This window comes from Canis lupus, chromosome 18, assembly GCF_003254725.2.
Source record: "Canis lupus dingo isolate Sandy chromosome 18, ASM325472v2, whole genome shotgun sequence".
In the NCBI taxonomy this organism is placed as follows: domain Eukaryota; kingdom Metazoa; phylum Chordata; class Mammalia; order Carnivora; family Canidae; genus Canis; species Canis lupus.
Window position 1 is genome coordinate 9,130,527 of NC_064260.1, and position 23,558 is coordinate 9,154,084.

Below are 23,558 nucleotides of genomic sequence, written 5' to 3' on the forward strand. Positions count from 1 at the left end.
CATCTTAAATTCTCCACATCTTGCTACTTCAAGTCTACCCCTTAATCACCTCATCATCTTTGTCACATTTGAAATTTTTCCTTCCACTTAATCAACTCCATTTTCCAAGCTAGCGTACGAACAATTGTGCAAAATCTTCTACTGCAGCTTTACCGAGGAGCAATGAAGAGAAAGTGTTTCTCCTTAAGTGATTTCTTTCGATCCCAGGATAGTTTCTGCTCCTGGTGCAAGAGCATCACCGTGTGAGCTATTCCTGATCTGCACTTCAGCAATGCCCTCTCTCCGTGCCCGGTGCCTTTCATTGCCAAATGTGGCTCTCTCTGGTGGGGGGTGAGCCAGCTTGGAGGGCAGGTGTCCCCTCCACCTCCATATCACAGCCTCCTGGCCACCCTGAAACCCCCATGGCTCTGCTCCTGGCTGACCCCCTCCCAGTGTTTCTGGGCACTCACCCTTCACAAAAGGAAAAAAAAAAAACCTTCAGATATTTCTCAGGACCCTTGGTCCCTTGAGCTAAGAAACAAGAGAAAATTCTAGCCCTCAGAGGATGGTCAGTTTTCTTATCTGGCTTCTCCTCCCTTTGTTAGGATAAACTAGCTGATTTCTCCAGTAAAGGACCATTACAAGCTGTCCCATGTGGTTGCCAAGGGACACATGTTCCTAGCGAGGGGACACACGAAATGCTTTTCCATGGGATCTTACTAGGGACTTTGGGGAAAAAGGGGGTCTTACCCAGTCGAATAATGTACAGAAACATGGCATTCAGTATCTCTCTCTTAGAGACTTCAAACATATCTCAGAATATTAATGGTTCTGAGAAACATCAAGGTAAAGGACAGTCACTGACCTTTGTTTAACATAACATTTTCCAAAGGTGTTGGCCAAGAGGCCTTTCTTGGTGGGACAATTATTAGGACTTCAAGAAACCATGGACCCATGCTGAGTCTATTTTGGAAATGCTACATGGTGTCTCTAGTTTCCCCTCAACAAACTGTGACATTCTCATCTGTGATTCCTGATTTATTATTTTCACCTGCACGTTCTGTCAGAGAACAAGGCTGTTTGGCGAGGATGCTTTCACACCGCGTGGTCTCCGCTGACGCTATACCCAACACACATATCCGAGAGCTCCTAGTTGGAAGATGAATAAAGAGGCTGTTTTTGGCTGAACACACACATCTGGCGGCGACAGTCCTGGGGCTTCCCTGTCCTCACTGCATGTCCTTTGATTGGTCACTGTCAAATGCCCATTAGACTGAGTTCCTTGTCAGCCCGCACTTGGCACAGAGGAGATACTAGATAACTGTTCATTAAGCAGGAGAATGACCTGTGTTACTATATATCCTAGAGAAATATCTGTGACTATTTCCATTTTTAATGTCTGACAAATAACTGATCATGTGGCAAGTTTTATTTCCCCCCAAGAGCCGCTGCTACTGCAGACACTGTTAGGAGTGTTATTAATTACCTACAACGTGTTTCGACTCACTCCTTGTATGTACTGAGCCTTGGCACACATTATTACTTAATGATTATAAGTCACAGGGTTCGATTTTGTGTAATAGATAAGACAGGTCACTGAGGCAGATGCGGAAGGCTGTGTATGATCTCCAGCTATGACCTGCAGAGCCAGGTTAGCTACACTTTTTTTTAGTAATCATATTTTTATTGTGACAAAAATATCAGTTACGTAAAATTTACCGAACAGCTCTGTGGCATTAAGGACATTCACACTGTTGTCCAACCATTCCCACTATCCATTTCCAGAACGTTTGCATCTTCCCTGGCTGAGGCTTTATACCAGTTCAACACTAACCCCCCAACTCTCCCTCCCCCAGCTCCCAGCAACCACCCTTCCATTTTCTAGTCTTATGAATTTAACTACACTGCACTTCATGTAAGTACTTCATATAAGGGGAATCTTACAGGAATTGTCAATAGTTCATTTTTATTTTTTAAATTCTTGCTCTAGATATAGTATCAACCACTCACCAGAACAATAATAAAAATCATCTTAACTTTCTTATACCAACACCACACTGTTTGCAGTTTAATTAGTGGTACTCAAAGGGAATCGGGCTCTAACTTTAAAACAAAATCAGTCCCCCTTGAGCAAGAGGAAATTTGCCCACACAGGGCCATGGTCAGATCATGGGAAAGATGAGAAATCCGGGTGAGTCTGGGTGGCAGCTAAACATCTTGTGTCTTTTGATGATCGAAATCTGCATATACATCCCAAACATTTCTCTTTTTCCCCCTTTCAAGCTGCTTTTCTGTTAATGTGTGAAAACAGTACAACTTGAGGGAAATGCAATCCACATGTTTTGGTGCATTTACACTTATATGCTCTTGAGAATATCAAAATGGCCTAGCAATATATTTTCCGATAGCTTTTTTGTCTTTTATAGAAACGTAATTATAAACTTGGTTAAAAAAAACAAAAACAAAAGCCAACTTAATAAAAAATTTTTTTAAAAAAGCTAACTTAATCCCCAAAGGACATAGACTCAATCTAAGTTCAGATTCTTGAAATTTAAACATTCTTTAAATAAATTGCCAATTTGATCTTTAAATGAAACACAAAAGATGCATTAAGCGGCCTTCATTTTACAACTTAAGTTGTATCTTAAGGTAAGGTAAAAACTCCATGGTTGGCTCAACTTTAGGAGTAGCTACTAATCAGGGAAAAGAGGACAGAGTTCAGGGATACCCAGACTTAGGTGCCCATTGGCACTCAGCTTCCCCACTGAGTGGGGACACTCAGCGAGTGTCAATTTTCCCATCTGTAAAAATGGACATCATAATGAATGGCTTACTGAACTGTCCTGGAGATTAAACAAATTGTGTCTTTAAAGTGCTCACATAGACACCATATATAGAGAAGGACTCAGCAAATGTTCATTGTTCATCACTCCTTCCTTTCATATTTGAATGTTCCACAGCAATGAGACCATTAGAATCTATTCACAAAATATATTTGCACTTAAGTACAGTGAGCTGCTTTCTTCCTTTAAATTGAAAGAATGAAAAGATTAATCCCATTAGGACAAGAAGACAAGGCACCAAAAGGCAAAGTGAGTTACTTAAGGCCACAGGCAGACTTGAGGGCCCAGCAAAAAAGAAAAAGTAGGTTGGGTCTTTGAGGGGTTTATGGCGGTGCTGAGGACATTCTTTAAATCTCTGTGGGGTAGTGCTTCTCTAGCTTGTCGGCGCTTTACCATACACTCTCCTCAAATCCCTAAAATAGCTTGCATTACCTTTCTCTTGCATTTTTAATGTAACTAAAATTCAGTTTTTGCTTAATTGTTTGAAAGCATGTGGCTTCTTGCAATAAATTGGAGGACAAGGTTCACAGAAACACCTTCCACAGACACAGGGTCCTGAGCTGGTTGGACCAATGGGCCAGCCACTCCAACAGTCACATGGCCACTGTGCCTTACTTGAATCTCTGATGAAGGACCAGCTGGGGAAGCATTTCAAGGTCTCTCATTCCTTCCCCCTCTGTGCAGGATCCCGATCTTACTCAGGGGATGAGCCCAGAGACACAAGTACTGCTAATGCCATAGCGGATAAAGATACAACACATGGAATTATGGTTCCAGAGAAGCTGATACATAATGACATATACCTCACAACCCTGAGATCATGACCTGAGCCAAAATTAAGAGTCAGACACTTAACCGACTAAACCACCCAGGCACCCTCGGGAAGCATATTCAAAGAAGACAATGTTCCTGTGGGATGCAGCCCAACTGTCATCTCTTCAGGGACCAAAGAGTTTCTACCTGCTATAAGGCTAGAAGAGAGCAAAGCCATTCCTCTTTCAGAGAGGACTAGCTCTCTGAATAAACTCAGAAATGAAGGCAAGCAACTAACTTATTCTCGGCAGAAGCCCACTTGGAGGCAAAATAATGTCATCTCTTGATTATCCATAACATGGAAGTCCAAACTGAAAGGTCATGTCAGCCCTTTTGTGCCTAGCTATTAAGGTGGCATCTGATTTTACTTCTCCAGCCAGTTTGCATGTCTAATTATATTTAATTAATTTATTCTCTAAAGACTTATCATAAAGTCAGTATTTCAATTTGATCCAGAAAAAGACTTCTCTGGGTGCCCAATGAAAGTTGACTGCTGGGATCCCTGGGTGGCGCAGCGGTTTGGCACCTGCCTTTGGCCCAGGGCGCGATCCTGGAGACCCGGGATCGAATCCCATGTCAGGCTCCTGGTGCATGGAGCCTGCTTCTCCCTCTGCCTATGTCTCTGCCTCTCTCTCTCTCTCTCTGTGACTATCATAAATAAATAAAAATTAAAAAAAAAAAAAGAAAGTTGGTTGCAGCTAAGATGGCAAGGACTCAAGCACTGATCCCAGAAATTGTCTTATCTGCCTTTTGGGACAAAATAACAACAAAAAAATGTTTTACCATCACTGAGCCTTCTACTCTTTTTTTGGCTTTTTTTTTTTAAGATTTTATTTATTTATTCATGAGAGACACAGAGAGGCAGAGACGTAGGGAGAGGGAGAAGCAGGCTTCCTGCAGAGAGCCCAATGTGGGACCCCATCCCAGGATTCCAGGAGCATGACCTGAGCCAAAGTCAGACGTTCAACCACTGAGCCACTGAGGTGCCCCTTCCTGTGGCTTTTTATTTTTGTTTTTATTTTGTTTTGTTTTGATTCCTAGATTTGGTTCAACATTCAATGGTCTTCTCAGAGGATTTCAAACACCTCTAATCTCCAGATTATCCTGCCTAGTGATACTTGGAGAAAGCCCCTCAAACAATGTATAAATCCAATGAAATATTCACCCAGAAAAAATTTTAAGCCTACGTATCACTTTCTAATAGTGAAAACGACTCTGCACCCCAGAACTTTATTGATAACTCAGGGCTGCCTTGCAACAAGAGTTTCTCATCTAGACAGATTCACTTATCTTTGGGTCGAGATTGATGAGGACATGCTGAAGAGGAACAACTGAGATCTTGGCCATTTTCCCAGTCCCAACGAATGGGAACATGAATTCCCTGAGCATGAAAGCCCAGCTCTCACGAAATATTTCTTCCTCATGGCACAGATAAGCATAGTTGATGGAGATCCCTAAGTCATATCAGCGACAGTAACTTGGCTCTTAGGGCTTCTCCAGTTCCTGATGGAAAGACATTCCTGGAGATGCGATTCACTCCTCCCCTGCTTCCTCCCTGCTCTCCTAGGAAGGGAAGTCACTGTGCTATTCATTTCTCACTGAAGGATAACAATGTCTATGACCCTGCCTCATTGAAATGGGACTGTCAGAGAAGGCTGCAGGCACTCAATGTCAAATCATCTGGGAATACACTGATTTATTTAACTCTCAGTACATTGCCATGGGTTAAGGGTTTAATAAAGTTAAACATAATTGAGGACTTTGGGAAGTACCATGGCTAGTCTATTTGAAAATTCATTTCCCTGCCAGCTTTCTCTCATTCTGTTGACAGACTGTAGAACCTTGCTTTCATCTCTTTCCTCTCTTTACAGCTTAACCTGGTCCCTGAAGGAGTATGCTCTTTCGAGAAGATAGATTGAGCACAACACACAACATGAAAACTTCACACACTCTTCCTGTTGTCATCTGAAAGATTTTTCTACCTGGAAGGAATAACTTATCTCACCTTTCACTCCCAGATTGGCTCTACACAGAATTCCTTCGGAGGACCAACATTTTTAAACTTTATGGAGGGATATAAGCTGAAACTTTGGTTCCTCTTAATTTTTCTTTCTCCCTGGTGAGATCTGTGACAACTTTCCACATTGCTGTTAACCATTATAGAAATTTAACTGCGCTTGGAGAATATGTGATTTCAGAGACACTATCTAAGTTTCTACCTAAAGGAGAAAAGAGCTAGAAGCATCAGGGCAGCATGAAGGCTTAGCAGAGGGAGACTGGGGACCATACGAGAGACTAGGTGGTCACTCCATGTAATGTATGTACTTCAAACTGGAAACAAACTAAAAAGTAAAATAAATCGCTTTCAGATAACTTCCATAGGTAGCCAATCTATTCATAAAAAAACATGCATACTGCTTAAAATTGTCACAAATCATGTTTTTAATTATTTTTCACCTAGTCATTTTTTATTCTAATCATCATCCAGAAAATGTCTATGAAGTACTTAGTTGCTATAGAGGGTGCTGATTTGACTTAAAATGATAGTATCTTTGTTTTCCAGAAGCTTAAAAAAGAAAGATGTTCATCATTTAGAAAAAGTCTTGCAAAATATTCAGAAATAAAAAATATGTCAGGCAATCAAATAAAGAAGTACTTTTGACTTTTTAAAAAAATCACTATAAAATCCAGACGTCCGTAGTCCAGTAAGTTGGTTTAAGTTACATTCATTCATAGGGGAAACTGTCCTTCCTGCACCCAACAACGACTAGCTAAAAATTGTTGCAAGTTCCAAACAGGAATATTAAAATATTATGAGGGAAAGACCTAACAAAAGTTTTTTCTCTTTTTTTAAGATTTTATTTATTTATTCACGAAAGACACAGACAGAGAGGCAGAGACACAGGCAAAGGGAGAAGCAGGCTCCCTGCTGAGCAATGTGGGACTCAATCCCAGGGCTAAAGGCAGACGCTTAACCACTGAGCCACCCAGGCACCTCTGACAAAAGTTTTATTGAAAAGAACTTAGAGGGGTGTCTGGGTGGCTCAGTTGGTGAAGCATCTGCGTTCAGCTCAGGGCATGATTCCGGGGTCCTGGGATTGAGCACGGCTCAGCGGGGAGTCTGCTTCTCCCTCTCCATCTGCTGGCATCTCACCCTGCTTGTGCTCTCTCACTCTCTCTCGAGTAAATAAATGAAATCTTAAAACAAAACAAAACAAAACAAAACAAAAAAACCTTAGAGTTGCTTGCTGAAAAACACGGATCAGGGTACCAGCAGGCAAGGGTTACTCAACTTCAAGCCATTTCACATGCACAGGAGACCGCTTCCCTTTCATGGCATTGACACACTCACCACTAAAATAATTCCCCCAAGTGCTGCCAGAATCGAACAACTGCAACGCACATTCACAGAGAAGTAGCTGAGAAAAGGTTATGGTAAGAAACTTTAGAGTAACACATCAAACTCTATTTCAGTGATATCCTTTGAAGTTTGGAACTCAAAACCAAGGCGGTTTGGCACCTACAGAGTACACAGGACGGCATGTTCCACTCTGGCTAAACGACCAGTGGGCAGCAGAATTACAAGAAGAAGATGGAAATGGCGAATGGCTCTGTGGAAACTGACAGTCCTTTGGAATATTAACAACTAATGGAAGGTCTTTCCACTGACGTCACAAGTAAGGCGGAGTTTATATAACGGCCAAGCTCTAGCTGATGAAAGGTTGTGGTATAAACCTTGGTGAACCTTTTAATTTCATAATGAGTGAACACAACTTGTTATCACGTGCACAGTTTAGACTTCAGGACACTATGAGCTTCACAAAAATCTTCAACTGAGTGAGAAGGCTTCTAGAAATTACACCTGAAAGTAGTGAGTAAGAACATCTGCCAAACCAGGTCGAGGCTCCTACCCAAACTCTTCTTCCGAGTCCCTTCTCCTCCAGATGGTGGGGACCTCAGAGAGCTCAGCATACATCTCCTTTACAGTTTGATTTATTTTTAGTTTGGTCATTAGCTCTGCCTTTCCAGGGTGACTGGGAAACCTGCCCCTCCCACTTCCTCCCTGTGAGCCCTTCTCACTGCCCCCACAGCCCACACTAGATCGGCCCAATCGACAGCTGGCCATGGCTTGTGTGTCTGTCTCCATTTCACTTCTCAGGGTAGACTTCCCTGGTGCCACGCACTGGGTGAGGGCTCCCTTGCGTAGCCTCTGGTTCTCCATGGAAATGCTCAGCCCCTTTCCCATATTTATTGCTCATGCTGTCCTCCCTAGTGAAGTGTAGCCCCATGAGCAACCGGGCCTGCCCTGGTCACAGCTCTATCACCAGGGCTCCAGCTAGCATAGGGAAGACAATAGTTGATGTTATCTGTTTGAATTTTACTACTCAACTTAGTACTCAAGTTACTTATTAGTTAATTATGAGCAAATTAGGACACTGTGCTCACTGTGCTGATACTTCTGTCACTAAACTGTTGGTGACCTGCCGCCCTTCTGGGAACTCTTAGGATGCTAGAATCTTTAAGCCTAGCAAAGAGGGATATGATACATTTTCTCATTTACACACCCACTAATAATTAATTTCTCTTAGTCTCTTTCCACCTTTAACTGTCAAATAGGCTTTAAAGTTCAAATCAGAGAGTAGTTTAATGAACAATATATGGAATAAAGAACAATAGTATTAGCCTAACAACAACTCATAGAGATAATTCATGAGCATTAACTAGTTTGCACGCTTCATCAAAGACATGCATATACACAAATGAAATTTCTTCCCTAATTATTTCCTAATAGATTGGAGGTGGCGGGAAATGATATGAAAAGGGAAGATGTTGCGATAGATACAATTAATAAAGCAAATAGTTTAGGTCTACTACTTGCTTTACTTTGATAGTGGCAATGATTATAAATGTTGAGACAATGTGTTAAGTACTCACAATAATTATTTAAGTAGTCAAAAAGACTTTTGAAGAGGTTAATAATTTCCCATCTTTGTTCAAAGTATATTAAACATTAATTGACTAGCCCCTTTAAGGCATTAATCAATTAGCAGCCTCCTATGTGGGAGCTCTTCAACTGAAAATCTGAGGGAATGGTATGGATTTATACATCTCTGAAAACGGTGCAATAAGTACTGTATAAGAATTATTGTTGTATAAAAAAAGAATTATTGCTGTTCTTCATGAGACGAGTTTCTAGAAATGATTAAGTTAGAATATGCTTAGGCAAATTAGTACAATGTATGGAAAATTCAGAAAAAGGTCACCAGACTTTCATTAACGACAAAGGAAATATAAATAAGTAGTTTTAAGTAACATTAACAAGGATTTTTACTATAAATGTAATGATGTAGATATATATATATGTGTGTAATATACATATATATAGAACTGCATTTAATGAATTCAAAAATATGTCTCCACTAGCTAACTAGAACACAATGTAGCATAATATCACTTTAGCTCCACTCTGGGTTGCCTGTTTTGGCAGATTCACCTCATTGAGGCATTGTGGGAGAATCAGTCATTTCTCCAGCATTCAGGAGGTCTCCAATGGGAACATCCCTTACAAAGAAAGGCAGAGCGATCATAGGTAAATATAATCAGTGAAAGGGGAAATCCACAGGAAAAAAATTATTTATTGATAAATTCCCTTTGCATTTAGTATCTCTCACCCTATGTGAGTGGCCTCTCAATAAGATACAGAGAATTAGGAGATACAATATAGCAATTTATTTGATGTCCATAAGCAGAATTGTCTCTCCCCTTTCATGTGCTAGCAGCTCTCAAGAGATGCTCAGATGCTAATTCCAAAAATAACCTAAACATATCTATTTCACCTGAAAGCTGGCACTTCCTCTATTGACAATTCTAACAGAATATAAGGTAAATCATTAAAGTTAACAAAAATATGCCAAAGCTCAATAGAAATTAAAGAAACAAAAATAGAATTTTCCAAAGGGAAATGAAGATAAAAAATGATGAGTAAAAAAGAGACAGCTGTAGACCTGAGAATTTTGTTGTGGTAAATTGAATTTGGGGCCCCAGTTATTTGCACCCTCCCCCCAAATGCCCATGCTTTCACCATATAGCTTTGCTCTCTCTTTTAAAAAGAGAGAAATATTTCTCCACTCCTTGGGACACAGCCTAAAACTCGTTTTGGCCAATGGAATGTGAACAAAAGGGTTTCTTGTGGTTTCTGTTTGCCTTTTTGCTCTTTTGCCATTGCCACGAGAGGACGTGAGAGGCACATGTGGGCAGAGCTGACTAAGGCCATCTCACAGAGATGCCTGGTCAGATTCGCACCTAGAGGCAAAGCCACTCAGGCAAGTCTGGCCTAGGTTATCTATCTCCCACCTGGTGTATGTAGATGGAATAAATTAATGCTTCCATTTGAATGGCACTGAGATTTTGTGGTTATTTGTTACACAGCATTATTCTGACAATACCTAAGTGATATAACTTAAAATGAGAAAAACGATATACTTTTCCCTTAGGGATCGGAAAAAAAAAATTTCTCTCTTCCCAAGATTGATTTTCCATTCATTTACCAGGAAAGCTGCCAATTTCACCTCTGATAGATCTAGAGAGCATTACAACGAATGAGTTCCTTCTAGATGGGCTGCTGACTTACTTTTCTCCTTACTATACTAACAATTGTATTAACTTTTAAAATGTTTACCTTTTCCTCTCTATGTTGGGGATAGTAATGATTCTGACCTCATCTGTAAACTGTAGAATTAAATTACACCAGTGGTTCTCGAATGTTCTTTAAGTCCCATGGTTCCAAGCAGGTGTTTGGAGGAGACAGCATGACGGAAGTGGAGAAGGAAAGCAAAACGTTTGGAGCGCTAACCTCTGCTTTAATCTTAAATATTGAGAATATTGAGATTTCACTTGGAAACTCGGTTCCCCTGTTTAAAAATTTAAACTAGGGCAGCCCGGGTGGCTCAGTGGTTTAGTGCAGCCATCAGCCGAGGGCCTGATCCCGGAGACTGCTTCTCCCTCTACCTGTGTCTCTTCCTCTCTCTCTCTCTCTCTCTCTCTCATGGATAAATAAATAAAATATTTAAAAAAAATAAAAAATAAAAATTTAAACTAAAAACCACTAGACAAGATGTTTTTAAATGTCTCCTCACACTGAAAACACTGTGCTTAAGTTTTTTATTTTGGCCATTCTCATCTCTTCATCACTATTGCCACAAACCCTAACTTAAGATATAATCACCTCAACTGCCATCACAACTCTCTAATGTGACTCCCTGCTTTAAGTTATAAATTATGCTATTTAACTTCCCTGCATCAAATTAGAGTAAAACCACATCTGGTGGGGTCTCCAGGCTCTGCCTCTCGGCAGTCTGATTTCCTGCTCCTTATTTCACCTGCCATATTGGCTTAAAACACACCTGGCTCTTTCCCACCTCAAAGTCTTCTCACATGCTAGTGCCTTTGCTGGGAATGCTCTTCTACTCTTCACATGTCAACTTCTTATTATCCTGCAATTTTCCATTGATAAGTCACCAGGCTTTCTCTGATCATTCAAATTAATGTAAGTCCCATTTGCCTCTATTATTCTCCATGACAACACATGTTCTGTACTCTTCTTTGCACTCATCATGAGTTACACTTATAGGAACTTTTGCTGGCTACTGTTATTATTTGACTTTCCATTGAGTAAGAACTCCATTATTTTTGCATTCCCAGGACCCAAAGCATTGCCTGGCACATGGTATATGCTCAATAATATGAGTAATGAACAAGCGACTTTGTTAGCTTTTATCAACATGCCGTTTTTTCACTACCACCCATCTACACTATATAGCATTTCCCTGTTAACACATCTCTGACATGCTCATACCTGCTCACTTAGTTATCTTCCTTAATTCATGTACAGTGTTCCTTATACCCCTCTACATCTGAGTTTTCTCTTTCAACTTGCTTTATTCATCATACTTCCCTCCTCTTATCCTTTTTGGACCAGTGGCCATGATCTGATCTGTTCCAGGACGTTATTATCAAGCCGATCCTGAATCTTAAAATCAGATTATACCAATAATCTGAATACCAATAATGAATTTAACAATAACAGTTATTCAATAAATGTGATCCGATATCTAGAGAAATAAATGCTCTATGCTGTTTGACTGAGGGGAGTGAGGAGTTTGGGGAATTTCCAAATTTCAAGGAAGGTAACCAGCATACCTTCAAGTAAACAATGACCAAAGTCCTAACTAATTTTCCTTATCCTTTTTCAGAAGAAGAGACAGAAAGAAGTGTCTGGTTTGTGGATAGTCAAGGAAATAGAGACCCAATGAACAAGAATGTGGCAAGTTTTCCCAGTAGTGCCCTGAGCAGAGACAACAGATCTGAGGAATGGTAACATTATGATCAATAGAGAAGTGAAGTCTGTGGGGGGTAGTAGGTTGGTTATGAGCTCTCATGACAGTCCGGATGCTCTCAGAGTAGGCATGAGGCTTCTGGCTTCTGGAAAGAGAACTCTCCCAGAAGTGAAAAAGTTGGCATTTTGGCTGAGACCAAAATGTCTTAGTGAGTTTGTTTGGTATGAGTCAAGTCAGAAAAATTCAATGTATTCTAAGTTAAGTGAAAACATTTAGTTTCCTTATCTACAAAGCTGAGATCTGTACTGTAAACCATAGTTCAGAAAGAAAATGCCCTGGCCTGAGCCATCAGTAGCATTCCCCAGACACCACCTCCATGGTGCCTTGCTTCTGCTCTCATTCGTGTACTGGCAATGTGTCATTTCCTAATAGGTGCCATATCCATTGTCCTTTGTTTTTGGTAATTATATTATGTGCTTTTGTGAGCATGTGAATACACAAAATGGAGTCAGATAATAAGAGCATTTTGGGTCACTGAGGCAATCGGACATTTGCTGGAGCAAAGACACAATTCTGTAGCCTCAGCATATGTGTGATCCTAGAGTTGCCCTTTTATCCAAATGAAGAAGTTGGATAATGTCTTGACAGATTGTTTGGGGGGAATCACCAATTAGCTGCAGTGGTCAGCACAGGGAACAATTAGTGAAGGAAAAGATGAAAGGAAATGACAAAAATTTTCAAACCTGGGACTGCTATCTTCCCCGCGGTTGGATGCTTCATCTCCATAATGAGGTCATTGTGTAACACCTTTAAATGTAAAAACAGACAGAAAACAAATTACAAAATAAAACTATTTAATCTCATGAAGTTTGAAAAGCCACCTATTTCGTTGACTAGGGAAAGATATTGCAAAACACAGAGATGTTTAGAATTTTAATTTGAAAGTAAATATTTTAAATAAAAATATTTCCATCTTATATTAAACCAAGTGAAACCAAAAAGAATTAGAAGGTTCCAGGACTAGCACACTACATTTTTTATAAAGTCTCACCACTCTTAAAAATGTTATTTGCTCCTAAATATAGGGTATGATTTTCCCCCTTTCATCTATGTTTGATCCTCTGAATACTAAAGCTCAGCCTCTTTCTGCATTACCTCATTACAGGACATGGCCAAAGTCAACTGGAGAAGGAGAGAATGGGAGAAGAACCAGGACCTGGAACACAGCAGCCCACGGGGGTGGTACATGTGTTCCCGGCAATTTATTCAGTGGAAGGTGTGGGGAGTCAGTCCAGTTTGAAAAGTGAATCAGAGTAACCAGAAGGCCCAGTGACTGCTGGAAGAGGACAGATTCAGGGCTGCTGTGACCAGCAATAAGCAGAGCCAGGAGCCCAAAGTGGACTTGAGTCAGAGGCTTGAGCAGAAGATTGAAACCAAACATGTTTTCAATGGTAATAAGACCATAATTATAAGACTAGATCTCAGAACTAGGAATCGATGGGGGACTGGCAAGGAGAAAACTGGAAAAACAAAAACAACAGAGACCCTATCCTAGAGGGCTGGTTAGGTTCCCAGGGACCTAACTGGGACCAATATAGTTATTTGGTGTCCCTTCAAGAGCACGAGGTGGATTTGACCTTGGGGTTAAGACTCAAGGCCAGTTACTAGGACAGGGACATGTTATCAGGGACCTGAGCAGCAGAAATGTGACTTGATGTCGAATTGCTTGACTACTGGAACAGACCTACCTAAATTCTTGACTTTCATTTTTCCTATAGGGTAGGTAGGAACACAGAATCTGCCAGGGATCAAGAGCCCTTCAAGCTAAAGGCAAGAGGATGAGACCAGGGCATGGAATTAGATTCCAGAACATAAAGTTTGAATTATGGGAGGCAAAACATTTGGCGAAAAACAAATGAAAATGCTACAAAGTTGTTTTCCTTTGTTTATGTGTTTTTTGACAACTGGAGTTTACCTGGCTATTCTGTCTCAAAGAACCCCCAAATTCAATTTACTATTACTGATTGTTCAGTGAAACATATATGGGTAACGTATGTATGAACTTACTTCACCCCTACTGCCTACCAAATGGAGAGCCTCTCTCTTCCTGTTCTGTACAGGGATCTTAGGGGCAAAAGTGTTTCAGTGGGCACAGTAAACTTATGGACCAGGATTTTATGCTAATATTTCAAAGAGCAACGTTTGTAATGGTTCTACAGCATTTTGAGCTTCAGGTAAAAACAAGATTTGCACATCCACGCCCTTATCATAGTCTTTTTTTTCACACAGAGTTAAAAGAGCATGGAATAAAAAGCCTAATAGAAATGTTCTCTCCCTTGGAAAACTCAGGGAAAGAGGTCAAATTTCTTGGGCTCTATCCATTTCCAGTGAGCTTTTTGGTCACATTATGGAGTAAGCCAATGAGACAACCTCACAAGTGACGTTTTCGGGCTACAAGTGTAACTCTGCTCTGTCTCAATATTCTGGCTTCTACTGTTTTCTTTGGGAATGGTCACCACCTTTGGGGTGATGTTCTTTAAGCAACCGTGTCAACCCCCCTCAGTGAGGGCGATGCCACACCATATGGAGATCCTTTCTAGGGATGCCTTGCCTCTCTTTCGGAATCACCAGCTTTGCACCCAAGAGCTGGCCAGAGAAAATTCTTGCCAGTGTTAGAACTGAGCTATAATTTAACTCTGGTGTGGCTCGTTCTCAGCACCCGCCCAGCACAGCCTCCTCCTATGTGGGGGTGGGGGCTAAATGCCAAGGCGAGGTGCTAAATCTCAGTTCTACTGAGGACAGGAACAAAAATACCAAGCTAAATTTCACTCGAAACAATTATCTGCACACTGAATCATTCTTCTCTTCTCGTATCTGTTGCCCTCCTGACTACCTCTTTGTAATAACACTGCAGTGCTACTCACAAAAGACAAAAGTGAGTGTTCTTAGCTAAATATAACTTCACTGATACTGTTGAAATTAATTAACGCTGAATTTTAATCGTGGAGGAAACGTTAAGTGTCAAACGTGAAAGGGTAGTCGGTAAAGGTCAAGGGCCAGATGTCAAAGTTTTGGGAAGCAAGAGCTCGCAGTAGATGCAGGTTTTTCATAGAAGCAGCTTAGAGACTGTACTTCCTTCGGCCCTACCCTCATTACTGTCCGTCTATGATATTCCCAACGCGAAACTTTTTAATCTTGGCCTCATCAGTTCCTTTGCATCGAAAATCATTCTGTTTCAAGCAGAAACATAAAGTGTTCTCATGCTTGGCACAGGAAGTTAACTGCACTTTTTCATTTGCCACAGCATTTGTACAATCATGAAATAAACGGGCTGGTCTGTGTCCTCCTCTCCACAAAGGATGGATGCATTCCCCTGCTTGGTCGCTGCCCACCTGTTTCTGTGAAGTCCGAGGTCAAGACAATTCCATAGGCTGTCTTCGAGAATCAGGTCAGGTTACCTCCGCCAACAATTGGGGCTGTGGCACTGCTGTCCCTGGAAACCCTGCCTAATGACTCGGAATCTTGGAAAACTCTCCAGCCTTGTTTGTGGGGCGAGTCCTGCTCTGCTTAGTAACATATTCGAGAATCTCAGAACCCAGGCAGTCTGTCTGAATTTTAGCATAAATCTCTCCTGCTGCACTTCAGGCATATTGTCTCCCCCAAACTTCATTGGAAACGGAGGATCTGGTGCTCATCAACATTTGTATAACATCTTTTGGGGAATGGTTACTAAATGTTCCCTGTTCACTTTTTGCACCCGGGCTCAACACCCCAATCTCTGTTACCTTAACCTAGAAATTCAGATTTAAAGTGTTTCATTTTCAGGGCACCTGGGTGGCTCAGTGGTTGAGCATCTGCCTTTGGCTCAGGGTGTGATCCCCAGGTCCTGGGATCGAGTCCCCACATGGGGCTCCCTGCAGGGAGCCTGCTTCTCCCTCTGCCTGTGTCTGTCTCCCTCTCACTGTCTCTCATGAATAAATAAAATATTAAAAAAAATAAAGTGTTTTATTTTCTGACCACTAACAATGGAATGGGGACCTCAGCATTAGGGACCTCCAATACCATTTTCTCTTAAGGAAATGTCATGTCTGGAACCTCTCTGCCTGGCCATTCTGGGCATTTGGGGTACGCATTTAGTTATTTTTAAATGAAGCAAGGAACCTCCCCTAGAACTTTGTAGTGGGCTTTGTCCTTCTTTTACTGATTTTTATCCTCCCTAGATCTTTCACGGTTGCGTAGCTCTTCTAAATTTCATTTCTTCTCCTTATTTCAAAAGCCTAGTCCCGACAAGAATAGAAATGTAGAGTGCAGCAACCTCTTTAGCAAAGTATCAGGCCTATTTAAAATAAGGTCTTTCTTTCTTCTTCAAGAGTTTCACAGATTGACAGCCTAATGACGGAGTCAAATGGTAATGTATTAATGATGGGGGGTGGGGAACAGTAAAATGTATACCTTAAAATGATGTGGGAAATAAAAAGTTTAAGTGAAAGTAAGAACGTCTTTTGATAAAGTCCTATGGCAGGAATGGCAGAAAAAGTCTGTAATACAGCACTAACAAGAAAAATAAATGTAAAAAAAAAAATAAAAAATCAATACCCGCTCTATAGGTGGTGAAAATCTCTAAGGAAATCAAGAGCTCTGGGTCAAGATTAGAGGCAGCAAAGCATATTCAAGTGAAAAGAGACAGACTACCGGCATTAAGTGACATAGACAAACGATATGTGTAAAGATCATATTAAAAATCAATATAATACCGCCAGTGACACTAACAATGATGCATAACAGAGAAGTGACCTCGCCGCTAACCATGAATAGAGACATGACCTATTCATTCCATTGAACAAACATCATAGAGCACCTATATACTGGATGTTGGAAGGGGCTGGCAGGAAAAAGATGAATGAACTTGCATTCAAAGTGCCTATAATTAGAAGGGAGGGTTGGGAATAAGAGACCTGAGCCAATTTTTACAACAGTTTAAACTCCACGGTGAAGGAGGAAAATCCAATAAGCAACAAGTAATTAACTTTGTCTACCTCGGAAGGAAGCAGCAGGACGTACATAGGTCAAGGAGTTCAGTAAAAGGCAGAGCACAAAGATAGTATTGAGATAAAACATTAGGTTAACAATTGCAAGGATAAATATAATACCAGCAGTTACTACCCAACAAAACTCCTGAGGGGTCAGGCTTTGTGTTGGAAGGGAAAGAGCTGTTCTCCATTGAATCCTCTCATTAAGTAGCCCCGGTAGGAATTACTCTCATTTGCATTTCTACTGATAAGGTGATGGAAGCCTAAAGAGGTTGAGAATTTACCCAAGGTTCACAGTTAATGGTTGAGTTTGGATTATAATTAAGGCATGTCTGACCCTAACTCTTAGCCAGTTGGAGACTCAGTAAAAGAAAAAAAAAAAAAAAGTCAGGCATAATTTGATTTACCATTAAAATAACTAGCTGATGTGGTCAAGTTCTGTGAAATAAATTAGTCCATTCACTGGGGAAAGAAAACTAGCCCAAGGATTGCTTGGCATCATGTAGCCCAATTAGTTAATAAACTGAACTGCTCCTTCGTAGGGAGCCAAGGTTACTACAGATACAAAGGCTATGATAAAAGGAAGGACTTAGGCGCCAGCCTAGCTCAGATTTTGAAGGGGACAGACCCAGCAGGTGACCTTGGGCAAGGCACTTAAGTACTCTAAGGCTCAGAACCCTCCCCAGTAAAAAGGTGGCAATAATATCTCTGTCTCAGGAGTTTTTAAGGATTAAGTAAGATATGAGTATAAAGGTGTGAGCACAGTGCCTTGGACAGAGTAAACTCAAAATTAATGGCAACTATTTACCATTATCAGTAGACTGGTTTTAAACGTTGGCTCTAACAAGGACAAGCTGTAGGGCTTTCGGGTATAAATATATATTAAACATAATAATACAATGATTAATAATCAGTGGTAATTAGATGCATATTGGCGTGCCAGGCATTATTAAGTGCTGAGGAAAAACTAGGTCGCAGAACAAGCAAGGTCCTTGCCCTCAAGAAGCTTACAGTCCTAGAAGGTAGACTTTCAAATTAAATGGTATCCACCAGACTGTTATTATTTAAAAATATTTGTTTAGCTCTCTGCTATATCCTCAGCACCTGGAACATTATCTGGCACTATCTGATAGATGCTGAATAATATTTTATTGAATTTATTGAACTACATTTTTAAAATTAATTGACTAATTTATTTAAATGTAATTACCTAGCAAATGGTGCCTTTTGGTTTCATTACTTAAGGAGGGGGGAGCGCATGATTCGAGGGTGTTGTCTCTTTTAAGCTTTTAATACACCCCTAGATTTCTCTAGACATGAAAATGTTTTACTGGCTTCCCAAAATATGTTCATTTGTAGAAACTTAGTTATCGAGGTCCAGCGTTGCCTTGCTGCAATTCCCTCAGTTTCCTAAAGCTTTCCAAGTGTCTGGAATCCTCCCTACACATAGTGCACAGGGCAGAAGACACTGCAGAGGCCATGCAGAGAAGCTCTGCAAGACCATGGTCATTAAGAGTGAAGAAAAGGCAGAAAGGGTGACAGGGAATTCAGGGGAAACAATGAGCATGCGCATTATATGTGTCATGTGAATCTACCACACTTGAATTATCATAGCTTTCTTCCTCATTGGGAAAACTCAGAAAACCATTTCCAAAACATGCAGTAATATCTTGGAAAGCAACAAAACATTGGAGTGATCTCATTTATGGCATTGTCCTTTACCACTGTGTCAATCCTACAGCTTGATAGAATTCATAATGGAAAAGTTACATAACTAAAGGCATAACATACAACACATTAGTGTTAAAAGTAAATTTAACTATCCTGAAAACAAAAAGAAAAGCAAAAATAACACAAAATTCATGAAAAAAAATGAACAAGTAAACTCCTAACTTTACTTAGATCATGGAGATCAGATTTAAGTGCTGATATTTTTGTTTTTCTTATTTCTTTTGAAACAATTGCCATAATTAAGCTTACTCTGGTGCTATTGCCCATGACACAGCCTTTTCCTTCCTTTTTATAATTAAAAAATACAAATATTAGTCATTCAAATAGATATTATAACATATATGCATAATTTAATAAGTACTCATAAAAACTTAAGCAGTAGAACATTCTCCAAGTGTTTATAGCACCAAGTTTATCCCAATTCCACCCTCTTCTATGCCCAAGTAATCACTCTCCTGAATTTTATTATTTCCTTCTCTTTTTTTCATCCTTGTATCCTCTATGTTTATGTCTCTAAGAATTTACCGCCTGTTTTCACCATTTATAAGATTTCTATCAATGAAATCATGAATATGTATTTTTCTCTGATTTGCTTTTTCTCTTTAACATTGTTTTTGAGACTTATCCATTTTGAAATATGTGGCCATGAGCCAATTGTGGCCCTTAATGTAAATTATGCCATTATATAGATATATCATAACTTATTAACTCTGCTTTTGCATTGTTTCCAGTTATTTTACTACAACAAACACTGCTGTCATACTAAACATCTCTTCATGCAACAATTACTCTAGGGCACATACCAAGAGCTACTATGGCTGACACTGGGTACATGTATCTTTAATATTAGGTAATAGCATTCCCCCCAGTATTGAGTGTCATTTTCAGTTGTTTTACAACGGTAGCAAAACTTGTTATTATCAGAGTTTCTAGGAGTTTGCCAATCTAATCACTTTGCATGGATATCTTACTGAAGCCTTAACTTGCTTGCATTTCCTTGAGTACTAATGAGACTGAATATGTTTTCCCTGCTTTTTATTTTCTGCTCAATGAAATGTTTGTTCAAGTCATTTGCATTTCTTCTATTTGTGTAATTATCTTTTCTTACTGGTCCATGAGTTCTTTATGTATTCTGGTTATGAATCCGTCATTGGAACATAAATTGAAAATATTATGGCTTTATTTCTCACTCATTTTGTGGTGTTCTGATGAACAGAAGTTTTTAATTTCAGCATTCTGAAATTTATTGAATTTTTCCCTTCATGTTCTATATCTTTTATGACATATTTATAAAATTCTTCCCTACTCTGGATGACACAGTCTCCTAAATTTTCCTATTAAAAATTTTAAACATTGGCCTATTTATAATAAAGCTCACAGCAAGTCAACGATTGAGAGGAATTATCTTAGCTTAATTAATGTGTTTCTACAAAACCCCTAAAGATAAAATGATATTTAATGGTAAGAAACTGAAAGCTTTTGCTCTAATACTGAGAACAAGGCAAAGATGTCTACATTCACCACTCTTATTCAACATATTATTAGGAGTTCTAGCCATGGAAATAAATCCAGAAAAAAAGGCATAATCTGCTTAAGGCACACAGATTGTAAGGGAAAAAATAATAGAATAAATAAGTAAACGTACAAGGGAGAAATATAAAAAGAAATATAAGAAAAGCAAGAAATCACACAGATTACATGATTGTCCACATAGAAATCCCAGCAAATATGCAAAAATACCCCTGGAACTAGTAAATGAGGTTATAGTATGCAAGATCAACACAAAAATCAATCACATTTCTGTATACCAACAATCAACATAAGGAAACCTAAATGAAAAACTTAATGCCATTAACAATTGCTAAACATAAATGAAATGCTTAGATACAAACTTAACTAACAATAAGTAAGACTCTGTATGCTGGAAATTGTAAAATGCTGATAAGAGAAATCAAAGGGCTACCTAAATAAATGAAGAAGCATAGCATGTTCTTGGATTTGAAGACTCAACATAGGGGATCCCTGGGTGGCTCAGCAGTTTGGTGCCTGCCTTCGGCCCAGGGTGTGATCTTGGAGTCCCGGGATCAAGTCCCAAATCAGGCTTCCTGAATGGAGCCTGCTTCTCCTCGGTCTGTGTCTCTGCCTCTCTCTCTCTCTCTCTGTCTCTCATGAATAAATAAATAAAATCTTAAAAAAAAATGAAGACTCAACATAGTAAAGATGTCAATTCTCCTCAAACTTATCTATAGATTTAAGGCAATTCTTACCAAAATCCAAGCAGAGTTTTTTGCAAAAAGGCTTATGCTAAAATCTATATGGAAAGACATAGACTTTAGAATAAATAGTCTTGAAAATAAGAATAAAATGAAAGAGAATCAGTCTACCTCATATTAAGGTATACTAGATAGATACTATATATTATATAGATACTTAAAGAGTATGGTAATGTAATAGAATAGAGAACTCAGAAATATATCCACACAAAACATGCCTAAATAATTCTGGCAAAGGTGCAAGTGCAGTGGAGGAAGAAGGACAGCCTCTCAAACAAATGGTACTGGAACAATCAAAAGAAAAAAAAGAAATATCTCAACCTAAATCTCATTCCTTATATAAAAATTAACTTAAATGGATCATGGACTTCCATGTATAATTTAAAGCTCTAAAATCCTAGGAAAAACCTTTAATATTCCTCTGCAAAGATCATGTTAAGGGAATGGGAAAAAAAAGCTACAAAAGGGGAGAAATATTTGCAAGCAACATACCTGATAAAGGACTGGTATCTTGTGTGTATGTGGGTGTATGTGTGTGTGTGTGTGTGTGTGTAACCCTCATAACTTAGCAGTAAAAAAAATCCAATTAGAAAATAGGCAAGGACATAAACAGATATTTCACCAAAGAAGATATCTTCTTACAGATGGCAAATAAGCACATGAGAAGATGCTCAATATCACTAACTGTGAAGGAGATGTAAACTAAAAGCATAATGACACAATACTAATGGCTACAGTTTTAAAAACTAGCATCAAATATTAGCAAATCAGAAACTGGATCACTCACAAATTTCCAGGGAGGATGTCAAATGGTACAGCCACTTTAGAAAACAGTTTGGCAGTTTCTTAAAAACAAAAGCCAAAAAAACAAAAAAACTAAACTAAACTTGCAGTTGCATATGACCAGCTGTTGTACTCCTGAGCCTTTATCCCAGATAAGTGAAAAGTTATGTTCATAGAAAAATCTGCACATGAATGCTCATAGCACCTTTCTTTGTAATAGTCCAAAATTAAGAACAACACAGATGTTCTTCAACCAGTGGGTCATGAAGCCAACTGTGGTACATCCATGGAATACTTCTAGGCAATAAAAAGGAACAAGCTATTGATTCACACAACAGCCTGGATTAATCTTTTTTTTTTTTTTTTTAAGATTTTATCTATTTACTCATGGGAGACACAGAGAGAGGCGGAGACAGGAAGAGGGAGGAGAAGCAGGCTCTTGCAGGGAGCCCAACATGAGACTCGATCCCAGAACTCCAGGATCACACTGTGAGCCAAAGGCAGACGCCCAACTGCTGAGCCACCCAGGCGTCCCAGCCTGGATGAATCTTGATGGAATTGTGTTGAAAGCTTCTGGGTGGCTCGGTCGGTTAAGCATCTGCCTTCAGTTCAGATTCTGAACTTGGGGTTCTGGGATGGAGCCCCACCATGAGCTCCCTGCTCAGCGTGGAGCCTGCTCCTCTTTCTCCCTTTGCCCCTCCATCCAGCTCGTGCTCTCTCTCTCTCTTGCTCTGTTCTCTCTCTCTCTTGCTCTGCTCTCTCTCAAAGAAATAAACAAAATCTTTTTTTTTAAAGAATTGTTCTGAGTGTAAAAAGCCAATCCCTGGGATCCCTGGGTGGTACAGCGGTTTGGCGCCTGCCTTTGGCCCAGGGTGCGATCCTGGAGACCCGGGATCGAATCCCACATCGGGCTCCCAGTGCATGGAGCCTGCTTCTCCCTCTGCCTGTGTCTCTGCCTCTCTCTCTCTGTGTGACTATCATAAATAAATAAAAATTAAAAAAAAAAAAAAGCCAATCCCTGAAGATTACATAGTGTATGCCATTTACAAAGCATTCTCAAAGTGATGAAATTCCAGAGACAGACAACAGATTTGAGGTAGAAGGTCCAGGAAAGATGGCAGTTGTACAGCTTTCAAGGGCAGTACGAGGGATTTTGCGATGGGGCTGTCAGTATCTTGACTGTATCAAGATTACTACCTTGGTTGTTAATGATGCGAGACAGTTTGGCAAGACGTTACCACTGGGGACCTGGGTAATGGGTACCTGGCATCTCTGTACTATTTCTTATAACTGCGTGAAGATCTATAATTATCTCAAAATAAAGTTTTATAATTTTTTTTGAATTTTGGTCTTCTATGTTTTGCTTTTGGAAAGATTGGAATTGAGTTTTGTGTATGATGTGAAAAGGGATTCAATTTTCCTTTTCCCCCAGAATGTTTTGTGCAGTCCTTCCTTTCCTCATGAATCTGTAATAGCAGCTCTGCTGTAGATCGTTTCTGCACATGTTGGGATTGTTCCTGGGCTCTCTAGTCTGTCCAGTGGGTACATTTGTCTACCCCATGGCCAATACCACACTGACCAAATCCCTCTTTTTCATCATAAGTATCAATGTTTCATTTGGCAAGATCCCCACCACACCTCTGCCTTGTTCCTGGTCTTCAGGGGTTCTTGGCCCTTTACTTTTCTCTATAAATTTTAAAGTCAGCCTGTCAGGTTCCAGGAAAATTCTACTGGGCAGAAATAACATCATTACAATATTATCTTACTACC

General features: G+C 39.8%; 1 protein-coding gene across 2 annotated transcripts in view; it reads right to left on the bottom strand.

Moving 5' to 3' along the window:
* SUGCT (succinyl-CoA:glutarate-CoA transferase) overlaps positions 1–23,558 on the bottom strand; it is a 713,960-nt gene that overhangs the window by 85,638 nt on the left and 604,764 nt on the right. For both annotated transcript variants that reach the window (XM_025449593.3, XM_025449590.3), the window contains one exon: positions 12,715–12,778. In XM_025449593.3, coding sequence (XP_025305378.1) covers positions 12,715–12,778 — 64 coding nt within the window. The remainder of the gene's footprint in view (positions 1–12,714; positions 12,779–23,558) is intronic.